Source organism: Dipodomys ordii, unplaced genomic scaffold, assembly GCF_000151885.1.
Source record: "Dipodomys ordii isolate 6190 unplaced genomic scaffold, Dord_2.0 Scaffold2, whole genome shotgun sequence".
Taxonomy (NCBI): Eukaryota; Metazoa; Chordata; class Mammalia; order Rodentia; family Heteromyidae; genus Dipodomys; species Dipodomys ordii.
This window is the reverse complement of record NW_012267218.1, coordinates 1,219,749-1,234,444: the sequence shown is the minus strand read 5'-3', so window position 1 is coordinate 1,234,444 and position 14,696 is coordinate 1,219,749. Positions and strand designations below refer to the sequence as shown.

The following is a 14,696-nucleotide window of genomic DNA, read 5'->3' as shown; positions in this document are numbered from 1 at the left end:
GTTGGGGCTGCGCGGCCCGGTTTCCGCTGCGGGTGGAGGGAGCTTGCAGGAGGGTTTTTTTCTTTCCTTAGCTGCAGATGTCCCACAGCTGGAACCACTTGTCTGTGTGTGCATCTGTGTGTGTGTGTCTGTGTGTGTGTCTGCCCCACGTGCCTGACTCTCTGTGTGTGGCCAGCCACGTACTCCACCAGGGCAGAGCCCCACCAGCCACCAGAAGAGGTTACTGGGTGTGGGGGAACCGTGGCACCTGGGCCCTGGCAGGCCTGGGTCTGGAGGACTTCCGGGCAGGGGAGAAGGGGCGGTTGCCCCTTGCCGATGGGGTGCTCTGGGGTACCCAGTCCCACTTTCTTCATGTGGGTTACGCCCATCCAGGACCTCTCTGCCTCCCATGGGCGGTGAGTGGCCAGGCCTCTGGGTTCCCAGGCTGCAGCCCTGCTGTGGTGAGTGGCCAGGCCTCTGGGGCTGGCCGGCCTGGAAGGAGCCATTGTTCCAGGAACAATACGCCTGGAAGTTTGCGGGCCCAGGGGAAGCGGCCTCTGACCTGCAGCTCTTTGAAGGAGTCTGGGAAGTGCATGTAGTCCCACTGAACACAAACTCAGCGCTCCAAGCACTTGGTGTGGTCTGGGTGCGGCCCTGAGTGTGGTTCTGGGCCGGGGCAGACCCCTGGGGACCGGCCAGGGCTGGGGAGGCTTCGGCCTCTGTGTGGGGGAAGAGAGCACGGGCCTGGCCTGGGAGGAGCCTGTGGCTCCTTTGCCAAGCTCTGCACCCCAGATGGCTTGAGTCTAACTTAAAAGATGGCAGGGCTCCCTCAGAGATGCCATTTGAGGGACGGGCGGGGCTCCCGAGGCCCCACAGGAGCCTGGCCAGGGTTGGGAGGGGCTCCTTGGTGGAGCTGGCCTCCCGGATGGCGGAGTGGACTTTGCCTTGTGCTGCTTCTCAGGCCCCAGGGCAGCTGGCCAGGGTCAGGCTCAGGGCTGTTGGGGGGGATGGAGTCCATACCAGCTGACTCTGGAGTTGAGGGTCTCCCTTCTGTGATGGGGGAGGGTCCACACCCCTGAGTTTGGCCTCTGAGACAGGCTGTAGCTCACAAGCGCCGGGTGGGGGTTCCCCTGGCCCTGGGCGGCACTGGCACCAGTGGACCAGGCTTCTGGCTGCCCTGGGCCCCACCCACCCCAGGTGTCCTCCTCTGTCACCTGGGCATGGCCCGCTGGCCTGGAGTGCCATGCTGAGGGCAGCGAGGTCCCTCGTCATTCTCCAGAGGACCGAGTCCTGGAGCCTGGCCGCACCGCCTCCGTGGGTCCTGTCCTGTTGCTTTTGTGGCTCAGAGTGCACGTGGCACAGGCTCTTTCCTGGGAGGCGAAGGAGGCCGTGTGCAGCCTGCTGAGGGTGAGCGCCCAGCTTTGACGCCTCGGAGCCCAGGCACGGGCCCTGGGCCATTTAGTGCGCGGCTAGGGTCTTCCAGAGAGGTCTAGTTCTTATTTCTGGTCCCAGGGAGGTGAACTCTTGAGCACAGCTGAAGGGTTTGCAGAGAAGGGAGCTGCCTCTTTCTCTCTGGCAGCCGTAGCAGCGGCGTGAGGCTGGGGCCCGTGCCCCGGGGGCCCTGCCGGCCTCCAGCCTCCATCACCGGGAGCTTGCTGGTCACTCACTCTGCCGACTCCTGGTCCCCTTTCTCTGCCCCAGAACTGGTCTCTGCGGTGCCCGTGTGGCAGCCGTGCAGACCGGTGTTGGGCAAGGCGGGCTGTGGTGTCCAGGACCGCCCTGCTGCCCGCTGCTCTCCTCTGAGTCCAGGAAGGAGGAAACATCCTCCTCCTGCCCAGCGCCCAGGGGAGGCTTGTCCCGCCCCGTCTGAGAAGCCGTGGGGCCTGGGTGTGTGGGAGGGCCCCACTGTGTCCCCTTCCCCTCCCCCCCCCCGGTCTCCAGGTCTGTCCCCTGGCTTAGGATGCCTGCGTGGCCTGGATTCACACCTGTGGCCTGGCTTCCTGTGGTGTCTGGGCCACATCCTCTGTGGGTCTGGAACCACGCTCCTCCTCTGTCTTAGATGTCTTCCTTCTCCCCAGACCTTCTGCCACCACTGCTGTGGTCCTTCATGGCCCCTTCCCAGGGGGCGCGCCATGCACAGCAGTGCCCTCCTCTGAGGCCAGAGCCAGGGCCTTCCCCGGACAGAGCCGAGCCTGCCACCCTCCCCGTCCTGTGTCCTCATCTGCCACAGTGAAATGGCTACCAATTCCATAGCCCCTAATCTTTGTCCCCAGCCCAGCCCACTCCAGGCAGCAGCTCCGCCAGGTGAAAACAGTGGCCACGGGATGTGTGCTGAGTGGCTGAGGGACAGCTTTTCCTCCTGCACCTCTGTGGGGGCGGCTGGGCCGGATTCCTGCTCTGTTCCCTGACACTGTCCCATGCAGGGCGGTGCTCAGATTTGCCGCAGAGGTCCCTTCTCCGCTGGGGTGGGGTGGGGGCTTGGGTCACAAGCTGCTGCCACACGTGCCCCTGGGAGGTGGCGGCTCCTCCAGAGACCCTGTGACATTTGAGGTGTCAATACCAGCACTGAATTGATTATCACCCCAACTGGGAGAGGATCGATTCTCATTTAGCTCTTGCAAACCTCCTGCTCATCTGAGGCTGGGGTCTTGTTCTCCTGCCTTCCGAGTGCCTCAGAGCCACTGGACCGCCTTGCCTGTGCGTGTGTGTGTGTGTGTGTGTGTGTGTGTGTGTGTGTGTTGTACGGCCTCTTCTCTTGTGTGTGGTTCTCGGTTGCCTCTCTTTCCACCTGGGTGAGGGGGAGGAAGTCCTCCTCTCCCCAGCCTCTGAGAACTGTCTGCAAGGCCCCCAGCTCTGACGTTACATTGTGATTTTGAGACCTTGGGTCTGTGGCCCTCCAAACAAGGTGCCCTGGGTGGGGGAGCCAGGCCGGAGGCTTCCCCTGCCATCCCCCCTTCCCCTGCCTCCCCCCTCTCCCCTGCTGTGGGGAGCCAGGCCTGGGCTCCACCTGCTGCCTGCCGGCTGGCCGCCTGGGGTACTGCGGGGTGGGGCCTGGGCGGCATCTGCTCTTTCCCACCTGAGCCCAGGTGGCACCCGGGGCAGGTGTGGGGGGGCAGTGCCCCTTTGGCTGGCAGGGGACAAGGTGATTCATGGGGAAGCAGTCTGCTCCTGGGGCTTGGCTGGGAAGTTTGGGGTTCCAGGCTGCCGATGGGAGGCAGAGGGGCTGGTGGAGGCCTGGCTGCTGGTGGAGGCCTCTGCCGCCATTGCTAGCGGACGTTAGAGGATGACCCGAGATAGGAGCTGGTGTCCTTTGACCTCTTCTGGGTCAGCTATGTCCAGGGGTCACAGTTGGTAGAGGAGCCGTCCAGGGGCTGGTATAGCTTTTTGTCTTGTGTGAGGGAATCCAGCTGTTGTACCAGGGACTGGGCAGGGACTGAGGGTGTCCGCCGGCCTCACTGCCCTTCTTCCGAGGTGGGGGGAGGCAGGGAATCCACACAGGCCTCGTGAACTGCTGTGTGAACTGCTGTGTAAGCGGGGCTTGCGGTGGCCTGGGCGGGCCAGGGAATGGCCCCGAGGCCTTCCCTCATCTCCCTCTGTGGTTCCGAGGGCCTCATCTTTGGGAGTCAGAAGGGCTACGAGGAAGAGCCATCCCCTCTCCCCGTCTGCCGGGAAACTCACGGTAGATCAGTCTCCCTCCTCCCGTCCTGTTGCGGTGACCAAGCTGGTCTGACGGAGCTGGTCACTCTTGTGGGTTGCAGCAGTGACCGGCTCTCGTTGCGTGTCTGCCAGAGCATGTCTTGCGGATGCTGGCCCTGGTCTGCTCAGCTTGGCCGGGTCACGGGGACGCGGGCAGTTGAGGTGCGTCTAGAAGGCCCAGACAGCCCTTCGGTGCCCTCTGCTGCGGGACAGGCTGGCCTCTGCCCTGGGGCTCCAGCTTCTCACTCTGCTGGGGTGAACGCTGTGCCAAAGGAAATTCTCCCGGGAAGGTGGACCTGGGGCAGGACCCAGAGGCTTCAGTTTCTCCATCTGTGAGCAGGGTCCCTGGTGGAGTCTCTCTTGCTCCTGCTGGGCTGGGGGTCCTTGTAGCCAGGGCTGCATCTCAGGTGGGGCTCTCTGGGGTATGCGGCTGGCTGCAGACACCCAGTGCTCCCAGCCTTGTCTGGGCACGGTGGCAGGCTTCCAGCGGGAGGAGGCCAGCGGGGGTGTGCAGGCCCGGACTGGCCTGTGGAGCTGGTGGATGGATGGTCCTTCATGGCCCAGGGCCATGCCTGGCGCCTGCTGTGGCTGGTCCCGGGTGGCCGCTCTGACATGTGGCGTGTGTGAACCTTTGACCCTGGGTGATGAGGTCAGGCTGGGCCACTGCCTGTTGGCCGATGGAATGTGCCAGGCTGGACTTTGCTCGGTGCTTTGCGCCGAGAGAGGCTCAGGCTGCAGGGCCTTCCTCGGGACCCCGCCCTCCTGCTGCGGTCCCTGCCTGCGGCCTTGGGCCACAGCCCAGAGGCCTCACCATTCCTGCCCGCCCAGGACTGAGGGATTGTCCTCCAGCCTTCCCTGGCTTGCCTCGGGCAGCTCTGGGCACCTCTCTCCTTGGCACCTACACTTTCCGCCTGCCTGGGAAGGCATCTGAAGATAGATACCCTGGTTTCCTCACTCTCCAGGCCCAGAAACCCATTCTGCTCCTGAGGACCGGGCTGGGCTGGGGAGGTCGGCTTGGAGGCCCTCCAGGAGGGGGAAGCGGGCGGCGGCCAGGGCGAAGCTTGGGGTAGATCCCCAGAGTCATCTGACCTGGTTGTGCATGTCCACTGCTACTGGGGCCTCGGAGCCTCCGGGTGACACGGGCACGAGTTCCCTCTGCGGGAGCAGGGTGGAGGCAGGTCCCTGGTGCGTGGGGCGGGGCCTCGCTGTTGAGTTTGGGTGAGGATGGGACACGGGACTGTGGCCACAGGTCCTCTGAGGGGAGGAAGTTGGCCTGTGCTGCCTGGAGTCTGGGCTGGGTTGGTGCTGGGGCCAGATGCTTCTTGTGGGTTTGGGTTCGTGCTCTCATCTGGTGGCCTTGCAGTGTGAGCTGGGTGGGCGGGTGGGCAGCAGAGCCAGCGTGTCCAGTCAGCGCCAGAGCTGTGTGGGCAAAGGGCGTAGCGGCTCTGAGGAGGGACAGTGCCCGCCCGCAGGCTGGAGACAGGGTGCCCTCACAGACTGGTTCTCCATCTGCAGCACCTGACTTTCCTACCCAGAGCCTGGGGAAGGGCTTGGCTGAGCCGGGTCTTTTCCGCGACCCTGCCTGGGTTCTCGGGTGTCTTCTGAAGGGAGCATGTTTAGGGCAGGTCTGCGGCTCCTCACTTACCTGGGCGGCTAGTGGTGCTGTTCCTGCCGGCAGCAGCAGGGGCCTGGCTCGGCTGTGTGCACGCCCGGGGTGCCTGGCCTCGGCCGGCCCAGCCAGTGGCACCGGCAGGCTCCCCTGTGACCAGCTTCTGGGCCTGGTCCCCAGCACCTGCAGTGCAGATTCACTGCTGCCCCGAAGCTCAGGGGGGGAAACGGAGGTGCACGGGGCTCTGTGCTTCACCCACTGGCTGCAGCCTATTCCACACACTGTCCCGGCCTCCCCAAGGCTGCCTGTGCCTGCCTGGCCTGCTGTCTCAGGGCCTGGCTGCCGGCAGGGAGGCCAGTGGCGGGGAACAGGGCAGGCCTTTGAGGGGGAGGGCTCAATGGGGGGATCTGTCCGGAGCAGTCCGGCCGGGCTGCGCCTGGCACGGGGCTGGGGTGGCGTGCTGGGCAGTGCTGGGTGGGCTGGCCTGCCTCCTTGGATGCCCCTCCGCTTTCAGAACTGCAGATCCACAGCCTGCAGCCTGGGCCTTGAGTGAGAGGCCCAGGGGTGGGCGGGGCCGAGGGCAGAGCCCCACTGGCGATTTCCAGGCTGGGACACTCAGCACGCCCTGGCCCCTGGGCCCCCAGCCCCACCAGGCTGCTGGAGACAGAGGAATGTTCTGGAGCAGCCCCTGGCCCCGCAGGCAGCCCCAGTCCTTTCCTGGACCTGTTGTGAACTCCGGAAAGAGCAGCTTAGGGGTCACAGCCTAGAGGCTTTGTTTGGGAAGGGAAGGGAGGATGCGGCGGAGGGGATGGCAGCAGGACGGCAGCGGGGTCCTGGGCTTGGCTGTCCACTTGCTCGCACCCTGCGGTGTCCGGCAGGAGAGGCCAGGGTCTCAGGCCCGCGGCCTGTCTCCCCTGAGCCACCCTGCTTGAGGGAGCTGGGGTCCCATGACAGCTCCGAGGGGGTCTCCCTCGGGGCTGGTGGCCTCCGGTCTGCTGTGGCCGGGTGAGGGGGGGTGTCTGTTCTGCTGGTCAGGCTGGGTCAGGCCTGGAGCCCACACATCTCCAGGCCAGGCACCGGCTGTGCACGGAGAAGGAAATGGAAGGATTACTTACAGCAGCTCGGAGACCCCAGAAACAAAATAAAAGCTGAAAAGTCATCATTTTCAAGTAAGAGAGGCCCCCAAACCTACTGTGTGGTGTGTGGGGAGCGCAGCGTTCAATTGAATCAGAGTAAGAAAAACACTTTCCAAGTGCAAGTAAAATATCTGTTTAATTAGACCATAAAGAGGAAATTAAAAGTAATATTTTGCAGAGGAGTAATTACTGTCTTTCTGAAACCACTGACTCGGGTGAGTAGCAGGCTGGGCGCCCGGCTTTCAGGGGTGCAGATCTTAAAACGTGGGGGCTGACCCCTGGGGATGTGGCGGGGGCTGGGGAAGGGTCTGGCTGCGCGGGCTGGGCCCCTCCTCCTCCAGACGTGCCAGGTCCCATCAGGGGCAAGATGTTGGCTGGAGGAAGCAGAGTTCATAAGCGGCTGCCACGGGAGGGGGGGGTGGGCGGGAGGAGGGCAGACAGGGCAGAGCAGCCGGGCAGACAGGGCAGAGCAGCCGGACGCAGGCTGGGGTCTGAGCTCAGTGTGGTGCTTGCAGGGAGTAGTGGGTGCCGGGGGTGGGGGGGGAGGGTGTCGCCCTTCGGAGGCCTCTGTGGAGCCGTGAAGGTCGGGCGTGAAGGTCGGGCGCGGGACTGTGCTCTGCGGTTGCTGTCCTGCCTGTCCTGCACACGTGCACCCCTGGGGAGATGTCTTGATCCCCCTGGAGCAAACAGTATGGTGAGACAGATCAGAGGCTCTGGGTCCCTGTGCTCCCCTTTCTGTCCCCCACTGCAGCCTGGCTGGCCTGAGGGACCCAGGGTGTCCCTGCTGTGTGATGGACCGGTAACCCCGCTGCGCCTGAGCCTGGGGCTGGCGGGCCCCCGAGTGTGGGGTAGTTATCGTCTCCAGGAGATGGACTTCCTTGACCTAGCAGAGATCCTGTCCCCAAACCGGGCTGTGGCCTCAGAGCCCCACCTGGCCCTTGCCCTCAGACCTGCCTCCTGGCCCCTGCCCTACTCTTAGGGCTGCCTTCCTGATCCCGAAGCTGGGGTGGTAGAGGGAATCCCCCAGAGGCCCCAGAACAAAGGGCTGGCTGGGCTGGGCTGGTTTGGGCTGGGCTGCTGGTCCAGGGCCTGGGGCTGGAGTTGGGGGCGGGGCCCCAGTCTTTTAAGTTGGGTTAATGGCTCCAGCAGGCTGTACTTCCTTCCCCTCCACAGCCCCCTGCTGAGTGGAAAAACCAGCCCAATCAAAAAGGAGTGGACAGGAAAATGGGCAGCTGTCCTCAGCCTGGAGCTGGCCCCCACCAGCCAGCATTCCTGCCCGGCCCTCAGTCCTGCAGAGCTCCCAGTGGCCGAGGCCAGTGGATTCCCTGGGGCGCAGGAGGAGCGGGGTGTTGGCTAATCAGGACCAGGCCTGCCAGGCACTTCAGAGCCTGGAGACAATCCAGGCCTTCCGGAACGGCCCACCAATCAGGCGGCTGGCGTGTGCTGGGCCTCGCAGGGGTCACCCCTTCCTCTGTCTGGGGCTGTGGGGGAGGGGCTTAGGCTGCAGAGTGTGGCGTGGACCTGGGGGCCAGAGGAAGAGAGAGACCCCAGGCCCCTGCCACGGTGGGTCCCTGCCCCTCTCAGTGTTGGGTGCCCCAGGGCACGGCTGTGGCCCGTGGGAGCTTCCTGTGCGTTGTGGCCACGGCTGCTGACCACACAGCAGACCCAGGGAATGTCACCCCTGTGGGACGGCAGCCTTGGTTTCCACGTCTGAGGAATGAATGCGCCTCTTCCGTGGCCAGCTGGGTGGCTGGATCAGGCCCAGGCCTGTGTGTGGCCGGCGGAGCGCTGGGGTCTGCCCGGGCCAGGCTGCTGGGGTGCGCGGAGTGGTCTGCAGGGAAGACCTGGAGCTCTTAGCCAGCTGTCACGCGCACACTCCAGCCTCATCACAGCCACGTCTGCCCGTGTGACCCAGGGCTCCCTGCCTTGTGTTTGGGGCTGGCCAGTGCCTTCAAGAGCAGGACCAGCTTCAGCCAGGCTCGGCCTCTGGCCCTGAGGGGCTGCGGAGGGAGGGTGGGCGGAGCCTGGCCAAGCAGCGGGGAGGAGTCACTTGTTTTGGGCCTGACAAGGCTCACAAGGCCCTGCCTCCTCCTCTGCTGCTGTGGAAGGTGTGGCCCTCCACCCTGCTCCCCAGTGGGCATCGGCTCCTGCCCGTCTCTGCCCAGTGCCCTCACTGTTCAGAGCCCCACATCCCTGGCTCAGGGATGGGGTGGCCTCCCTCCCCGGGTCACACGTAGCAGCTCCACATTTCACTTCTTTCTCAGGAGCAATAGGGCAGCCTGTGGTGTGCAGGCCCCGCCCTGCCTGGTGAGCAGGGCGAAGGAGGCCCTGTGGTCTGGTCTCTACTCACTGGCCTCCTGCCTGAGCTTCCCAGCATCTCTACTGCCGGGTTTGGTTGTCCAGGAGCTGCAAGCACATCTTAGCCACGAGCAGGAGGCTACCAAGGGTCCTGCAGACCTCACCATTAAGCTCTGATAATTATTTTCCTGCTGGGATCCCATGGATGAAATGACTCAGGCTTGTTAGTTGGTTATGGATAGTGCTGGGTTGGTGTGGGAGCTTGCTGCGCCGTGGGGGCCGAGTCGGACGGCGGGCTCCTTGCCGGGCTCTGTGAGTCCTGGCGCTGACCGGCTTTGTCCCTTGCTGTCCGCAGGATCCCTGCCTGTCTGCTCTGCTTCTCGACAAGCTCCCAGCACCCGGGGTCTTGCCAGCATGCCGTCCGGAGGCCGAGAGCCGCTGTGATGTCTGTGCCACACACCTGCACCAGCTCACGAGGGAGGCCCTGCACCTGCTCCAGGGCCCGGCCGGCCGCGGTGGCCCTGATGTCCTTCGAGGAGGCATCCCAGCCCCCAGCCCCGGAACCATGACCAACTCCAAGGACACACCTGGGCCGGTAGGCCCTGCGGGGAGACAGCCCCCAGCAGGGCCCGACAGGAGGAAAGGCCCAGCCTGGCCGTCCGGACCAAGCGTCCAGGTGTCCGTGGCACCCGCGGGCCTTGGGGGTGCTCTGAGCACCGTCACCATCCAGGCCCAGCAGTGCCTGGAGGGCGTGTGGGGTCTCTCAAGGATCAACAGCTTCTTGCCGCCCACCTGCCTGGTGAGTGCCCGAGTGGGCTGAGCGGAGCTGGGGGCTTGGCACGGTGCCTTCCCGCCATGGGGCCCGGAAGTGGGAGGTGGTCCCCGGGCGTGGCGCTGGTCCCCGGGCGTGGCGCTGGTGGGAAGGGTCTCTCACCCCTGGGAGTGGCTGCAGATGGTTTTGGCCAGCCTGCCTGTGATGCTGTGGATTGGCAGAGGCCCAAGCTTGGCTGAGATGAGTCCAGACCCTTCCTGGGGTGGGGAGCGGGCAGCACCTGCCTGTGAGGAGTGAGCTAAGCCAGGCTGCCCCCCCCTCCACCGTCTCCATGGACACAGGCCGCCTGGAGCCAAGGGCAAGGCCCCGGGTCTACAGTAGGGCTGCAGGCCCGCCCGCCAAGCTGGGCCTGGTCCCTCCAGCTTGCCCTCCCCACGGAACCCACCAGGGGGCCCTGCAGTGGCTGGACAGCGGCCACGTGGCCTGAGAAGCAAGCTCGGTGGCCACTCTGTGTCTGGGTGTCCCCAGCATCCTGTGCCGTCTATTTTCCAGCTGGGAGAATGGGTTTGGAGGGGGACTTTTCTGGGATGTTGGAGAGCAAGGTCTGAGTTTAGGGAGTGTGGCCACGTGGCTGTGTCAGCCACTCTGCAGGGCCCCTGCCCAACCCGAGACACTGCTCTGGGGCTGCCTGCCTGTCCCCAGCCAGAGGCCCAGCCTGGGGAGGGGGTGCTGATTAGTGCAGGTGGAGGGCATGGCCAGCAGAGCTAGGAGAGGCGTGAGGCCCCCGTGGGGAAGGCTGTAGGAGGGGGCAGAGGCCAGGGGGAGTCCCAGGCCGTAGGTGGGTGCGAGGAGCACTGTCTACAGGATCTGCGTTCCGGGTATGTGGCTCTGGCTGTGAGAGACTGGAATGGGCTGGCCAGCCCTCACCCGTGGTCTCCCAGCCAGCAGGCATTCCAGGAGGGTGGACGGAGGCTCAGGGAAGTCCCACACCCTCCAGACAATGTTTTGAGATCTCTTCAGTTGACAGGCCCACCCCCTGGGATGAGGCCACCGAGAAGCCTGCCTGGCTCCTCTGGAGCTGGTTCTGGAGCTGCCTGTTGAGGCCAGTCTTTTGAGGCCATTCTGCTCTAGGGTTAGGGTACAGAGGAGGACCACGGCATCTTGTTGGTTGGCTGATTCATCCAGCAAGGGGCCTCATTGCTCCTGGTATGATAGCACAGGGCTCCTCCGTGTATCAACCGGAAGGGATCTTGGGGTGGGGACTGGGCCTCCTGGACCTTCTGGTGTGGTGCAGAAGGTGCCGGTGGACATCTGGAGGGGGCCGGCCCCGAGGGAAACTGGTGAGGCCTGAGCGTTAAGAAGCTCACGAACCATCTTCCCTCCCGTGTCCCCACGCTGGCGCCCATGGCCGGCCAGTATGCCTGACCCCAAATTGAGCAGGTTGACGTGGGGTCTTTACTGTGGTGCTGGTGGCGGGGCCCCGTGTGCCAGCAGTGCCATAAAATGCGGGCATTTAAGACACCCCCTCCTCGCTTTATGTGCACATCGATTGTGTTCGGGTAGGTAGGAATGGATTTATAATTAGAGAACAGTCCCCACAATCAATAGGGAGATTATTAGAACCATAAATAGAACTTTAGGGTTCAGATGAGGTAATGCACTCTTCCTCCCCTCCTTCCTCCACACCGTGACATCGATCATTAGAGACGGCCCTGGAGTGATAAAACACTGCCGTATACTCTAGAATTAAACACTTCTGGAGTATAGCGCTGTGAATCTGTCACAGACCAAATGTAGGCCCTGGCGAGAGTGGGATTGGGCAGTGGGCAATGGGGGTGGGGGGGCTGCGTGGTTCCAGCTCGGGGTGTGGGTGGGCGATGGGGGTGGGGGGCTGCATGGTTCCAGCTCGGGGTGTGGGTGGGGGGAGCAGCCGTGAGCGCAGTAGACGCTTCTCTCTGTGGAGGCAGAGGAAGGGGGGACTTGGACATCCATCACCAGGAGAGAAGAGTCACCCAGGGCACCGGGGTTGTCCTGAGCCTCAGGCAGAGTCTGCCTTGTGTCTTGGCTGCAGCCAGTATAGCTGAAACCAGCCCCACAGTCCGTGTTATTTTCCTGAGCGTAGAGAGGGGCCCTGTCTGGTCCCTTCTGCCTGCTTAGTGTCCAGACTGTTCTGGAACTCTGGTAGCCAGCCAGGCTGTTATTTCCCTATTGTCAGCCAGTGGCAGCTGGAATCAGCCACTGTCCCCACCCTGACTGCCCTGAGAGTGCGGTCCGCAGGCCCCGCTCCCCGCCCCGCGGGCAGGCCCTTCCTGTGTTCCTGGTTAGGTTAGCGGCCGAAGCCTGGGGGAGGCCCTGGGAGCGGGTTTCCCCGCCATGGCAGTTGGGTGGTGCGTGGGGCGGGGGGGGCTCTGCTGCCGTCCTGGCCTGCCTGCTTGCCTTGCGCTCAGAGCTCTGTGCGGTTCTGGGTGCCACTGAGCCATCGGGGCCGACCGGACGCTGGGAGGAAAGGGCACTGGCTAGGCTTGGGCCTCATCTTGGTGCCCCTGGACTCTGCTAGGGTGGGCCTCAGTGTACTTTCTGTGGAAGAGGGACAACACCCCCTCCCACCTGTTTCAGTCAGGACGAAGCCCTACGGGCTGATTTCCTGTCTTGGGGTTGCCCCAGAGGCCTCTGGGTGACAGATCAGGGCTTCATGGGCCGGTGAGATGGCACAGCTGGGCTTGAGCCCCCCTCCCTCCATGGGCGGTGCCCCTGCACAGAGGGGGGGCTGCTGTCAGCCCTGAGCTGCCCGCCCTCACCTCACTACCACAAACCCACTGAGCTGCCCGCCCTCACCTCACCCCCCACTGAGCTGCCTGCCCACACCGCCCCCCCCCCACTGAGCTGCCTGCCCACACCTCCCTCAGCCCCCCTCCCAGCGCTGCCTGGGCTCGCTGGAGGCCAGTCCGGGGTGGTGGAGGCCAAGGGCTCAGAGGAGGCAGGCCTGTGCCAGCGTGTGTGGGGAGGCCTGTGGGGAAGGCCCCACGCTGTGAGAGGACACGGGTGCCCCGCTGGCTGGGCCCTGCACTGCCAGCCCCGGCCGGGCACCGCTCACGCTCTCTCCTCTCTTCATGCTTTTCTTCCGTTGCTGCTGTGTGCCATCACGCTTTCTGTTTGGTGCCCGCCCCGTCTCCTCTCCCCTCATGTTGTGGTCTTCCTTCTGGCCGGCCCTCCCACTCCGCCCTTGCTTTGGGATGGCTTCTTTGCGCTTGCCTGGGCTCTGCTTCTGGCAGGAGTTGGCCGTGGCCGTCCCGGTGGACGCAGCCGTGTCACGGCAGCTCGTGGGACGGTGGAGCTGAGCGCGTGCGGGATTCCTGGCACAGGTCAGTGTGGAGGCTCAGCCTCGCAGGCATGCGCCGCCTGCTGGGCCACATGTCAGGCTGGAAGCGGACATGCTGCTGGGGGGCGGCTGGGCCCCGCAGGCGTGGGTGGAGTGGCCCCACGGGGCAGCGGCAGCAGCCTCGCCCTCTGCTCCTGTGTCCGGCAGCAAGCCCATGTCCTGGGCTGGCGGGCCTGGCCGGGGCTCTCCGCCCGGTGGTGCAGCCCACCCGGAGGTGCCAGAGAGCAGGAGGCAGTGCATGTTCACCCGTAGCCCCACCCTGCCGCCGCTGTGCTCAGTGAAGCCCCGCTCTGTTCTGAGGAGCGTGGTTCCCACGGTGAGCATAGCTTCACGGTTTTTGTGCTGTCACTTCAGGCTCAGAGAAAAGGTTTGGGCCTTTCATAGTCCCCGTTACTGGGTGCACAGGAATCCACGTGTGAGGTCGCGGGGTGGCTGGGAGGGAGGGAGGTGGCCAGGCTGGGTTCTGAGGGCATGTAGGGGTGGGTGGCCAGTGTGGTCTGCTGCACCATACCCAGCGAGCTGCCCGGGCTCACCCTCCTGCTCCACGTTTGCCCTTTGCTGCCGCTGCTGGCGCTGCCGTTCCTTCTCTAGGCTCTGGGGGAGTGTTCCCTGCCCAGAGGCCACGGGGGTGCTGGGCTAACACTGGCCTAATGCTTGGGACACTCCGAGGACTGAGCTGATTCTGCTGTGTCCCGGGCAGTATCTCGAGGCTGGTCCTGGCCGTGGAGTGGGCGAGATGAGGCCCTCTCCTGTGGTGAGGGCAGCTGCCCTTTTGACAGCAGGGCCACCTGCCAGGGTCTCCAGTCCTGCCTGGCGTGGGGGTTCTGGCTGGCCTCCGTACCCTGGGACATCCAGGCACATCTTCTCAGCCTGGGAACCCCATCCACTGCCAGCCAGGATTTGGGGCACTGTGGGCAGGGGTGTGGACCCCTCTCAGGAGCACATGGAGCTGGTGCTGTGGAGGCCTCGGGACGGCAGCCCCCGGGGGCCCCGGTGTCCCGTCCTGCCCTGCTGGGGTTGCGTCCCCTCCCCCTCCAGAGCCCGGGGCCGAGGTACACACAGGACCTCGGTGGAAACTGTCCTGGGGAGCGTTGAATTACGTCCATGCTTCAGACGAGGCCACCTCCCTCTGTGGAATTTATTTTAGCTAATTAGTTGGAAATGCCACAGTAGTATTTCAGACAATGGGAACACGGTACATGATCGTGCGTGGAGCAATTAGCGTTCATGACAAACAGTTGTTGTGGATTCTTGTCTAATTATGCCTCGGGGTGCTCCCAAAAGGCCCAGGAGTTAAAGGGCACGGGGAGTCCATCCACCTGACCCCTGTGGTCACTGTCTTTTGTGAGGGGGAGGATTGGAAAGTCAGAGTCCTGGCAGGTCAGCAGGCCCCCGCCGAGGCTGGCCCGTCAGAGCCCCGAGCCGGGGCTGTGGGCCTTCCCTGCGGGGCCTCAGTGGCCTAGCCTTGATTTCTAGCGCCTTCTGGCCACATGGTTAAGAGTGCCAGGGTGCCGAGCCTGGAGAGTGCAGGTCTGGGCGTGTGTGGGGTGCCTCTGCCGGTCCTGTATCTCACCTGGACTCTCCATTCCCACAGGCGGAGGCGGCCGTGGCTGCCGTGGCTGTGGCGGACTCTGTCCGCGATGCCACCCCCATTGCGGGCCTGGACGGCACGGCCGGGCCGTGGAGCCGTGGGGCGGCCTGCACGTCGGCCCTGGTCACCCCGGCCCCAGGCACCTCCGCAGGGGGCTCGGCGGCGTCTGCCGCAGCCTCCTTCTTCATCAGGTACGTTTCCTGGGCCCCCCCCCCCCCCCGGGCAGTGGCGTGGGT

General features: G+C 64.6%; 1 protein-coding gene across 1 annotated transcript in view; it reads left to right on the top strand.

The window, feature by feature from the left end:
- Nucleotides 1-14,696, top strand: part of Kif26a (kinesin family member 26A) — a 36,360-nt gene that overhangs the window by 4,825 nt on the left and 16,839 nt on the right. The window contains exons 4-6 of the mRNA XM_013012834.1: nucleotides 1,559-1,700; nucleotides 9,074-9,517; nucleotides 14,464-14,651. Of these exons, the coding sequence (XP_012868288.1) occupies nucleotides 1,559-1,700; nucleotides 9,074-9,517; nucleotides 14,464-14,651 (774 nt within the window). The remainder of the gene's footprint in view (nucleotides 1-1,558; nucleotides 1,701-9,073; nucleotides 9,518-14,463; nucleotides 14,652-14,696) is intronic.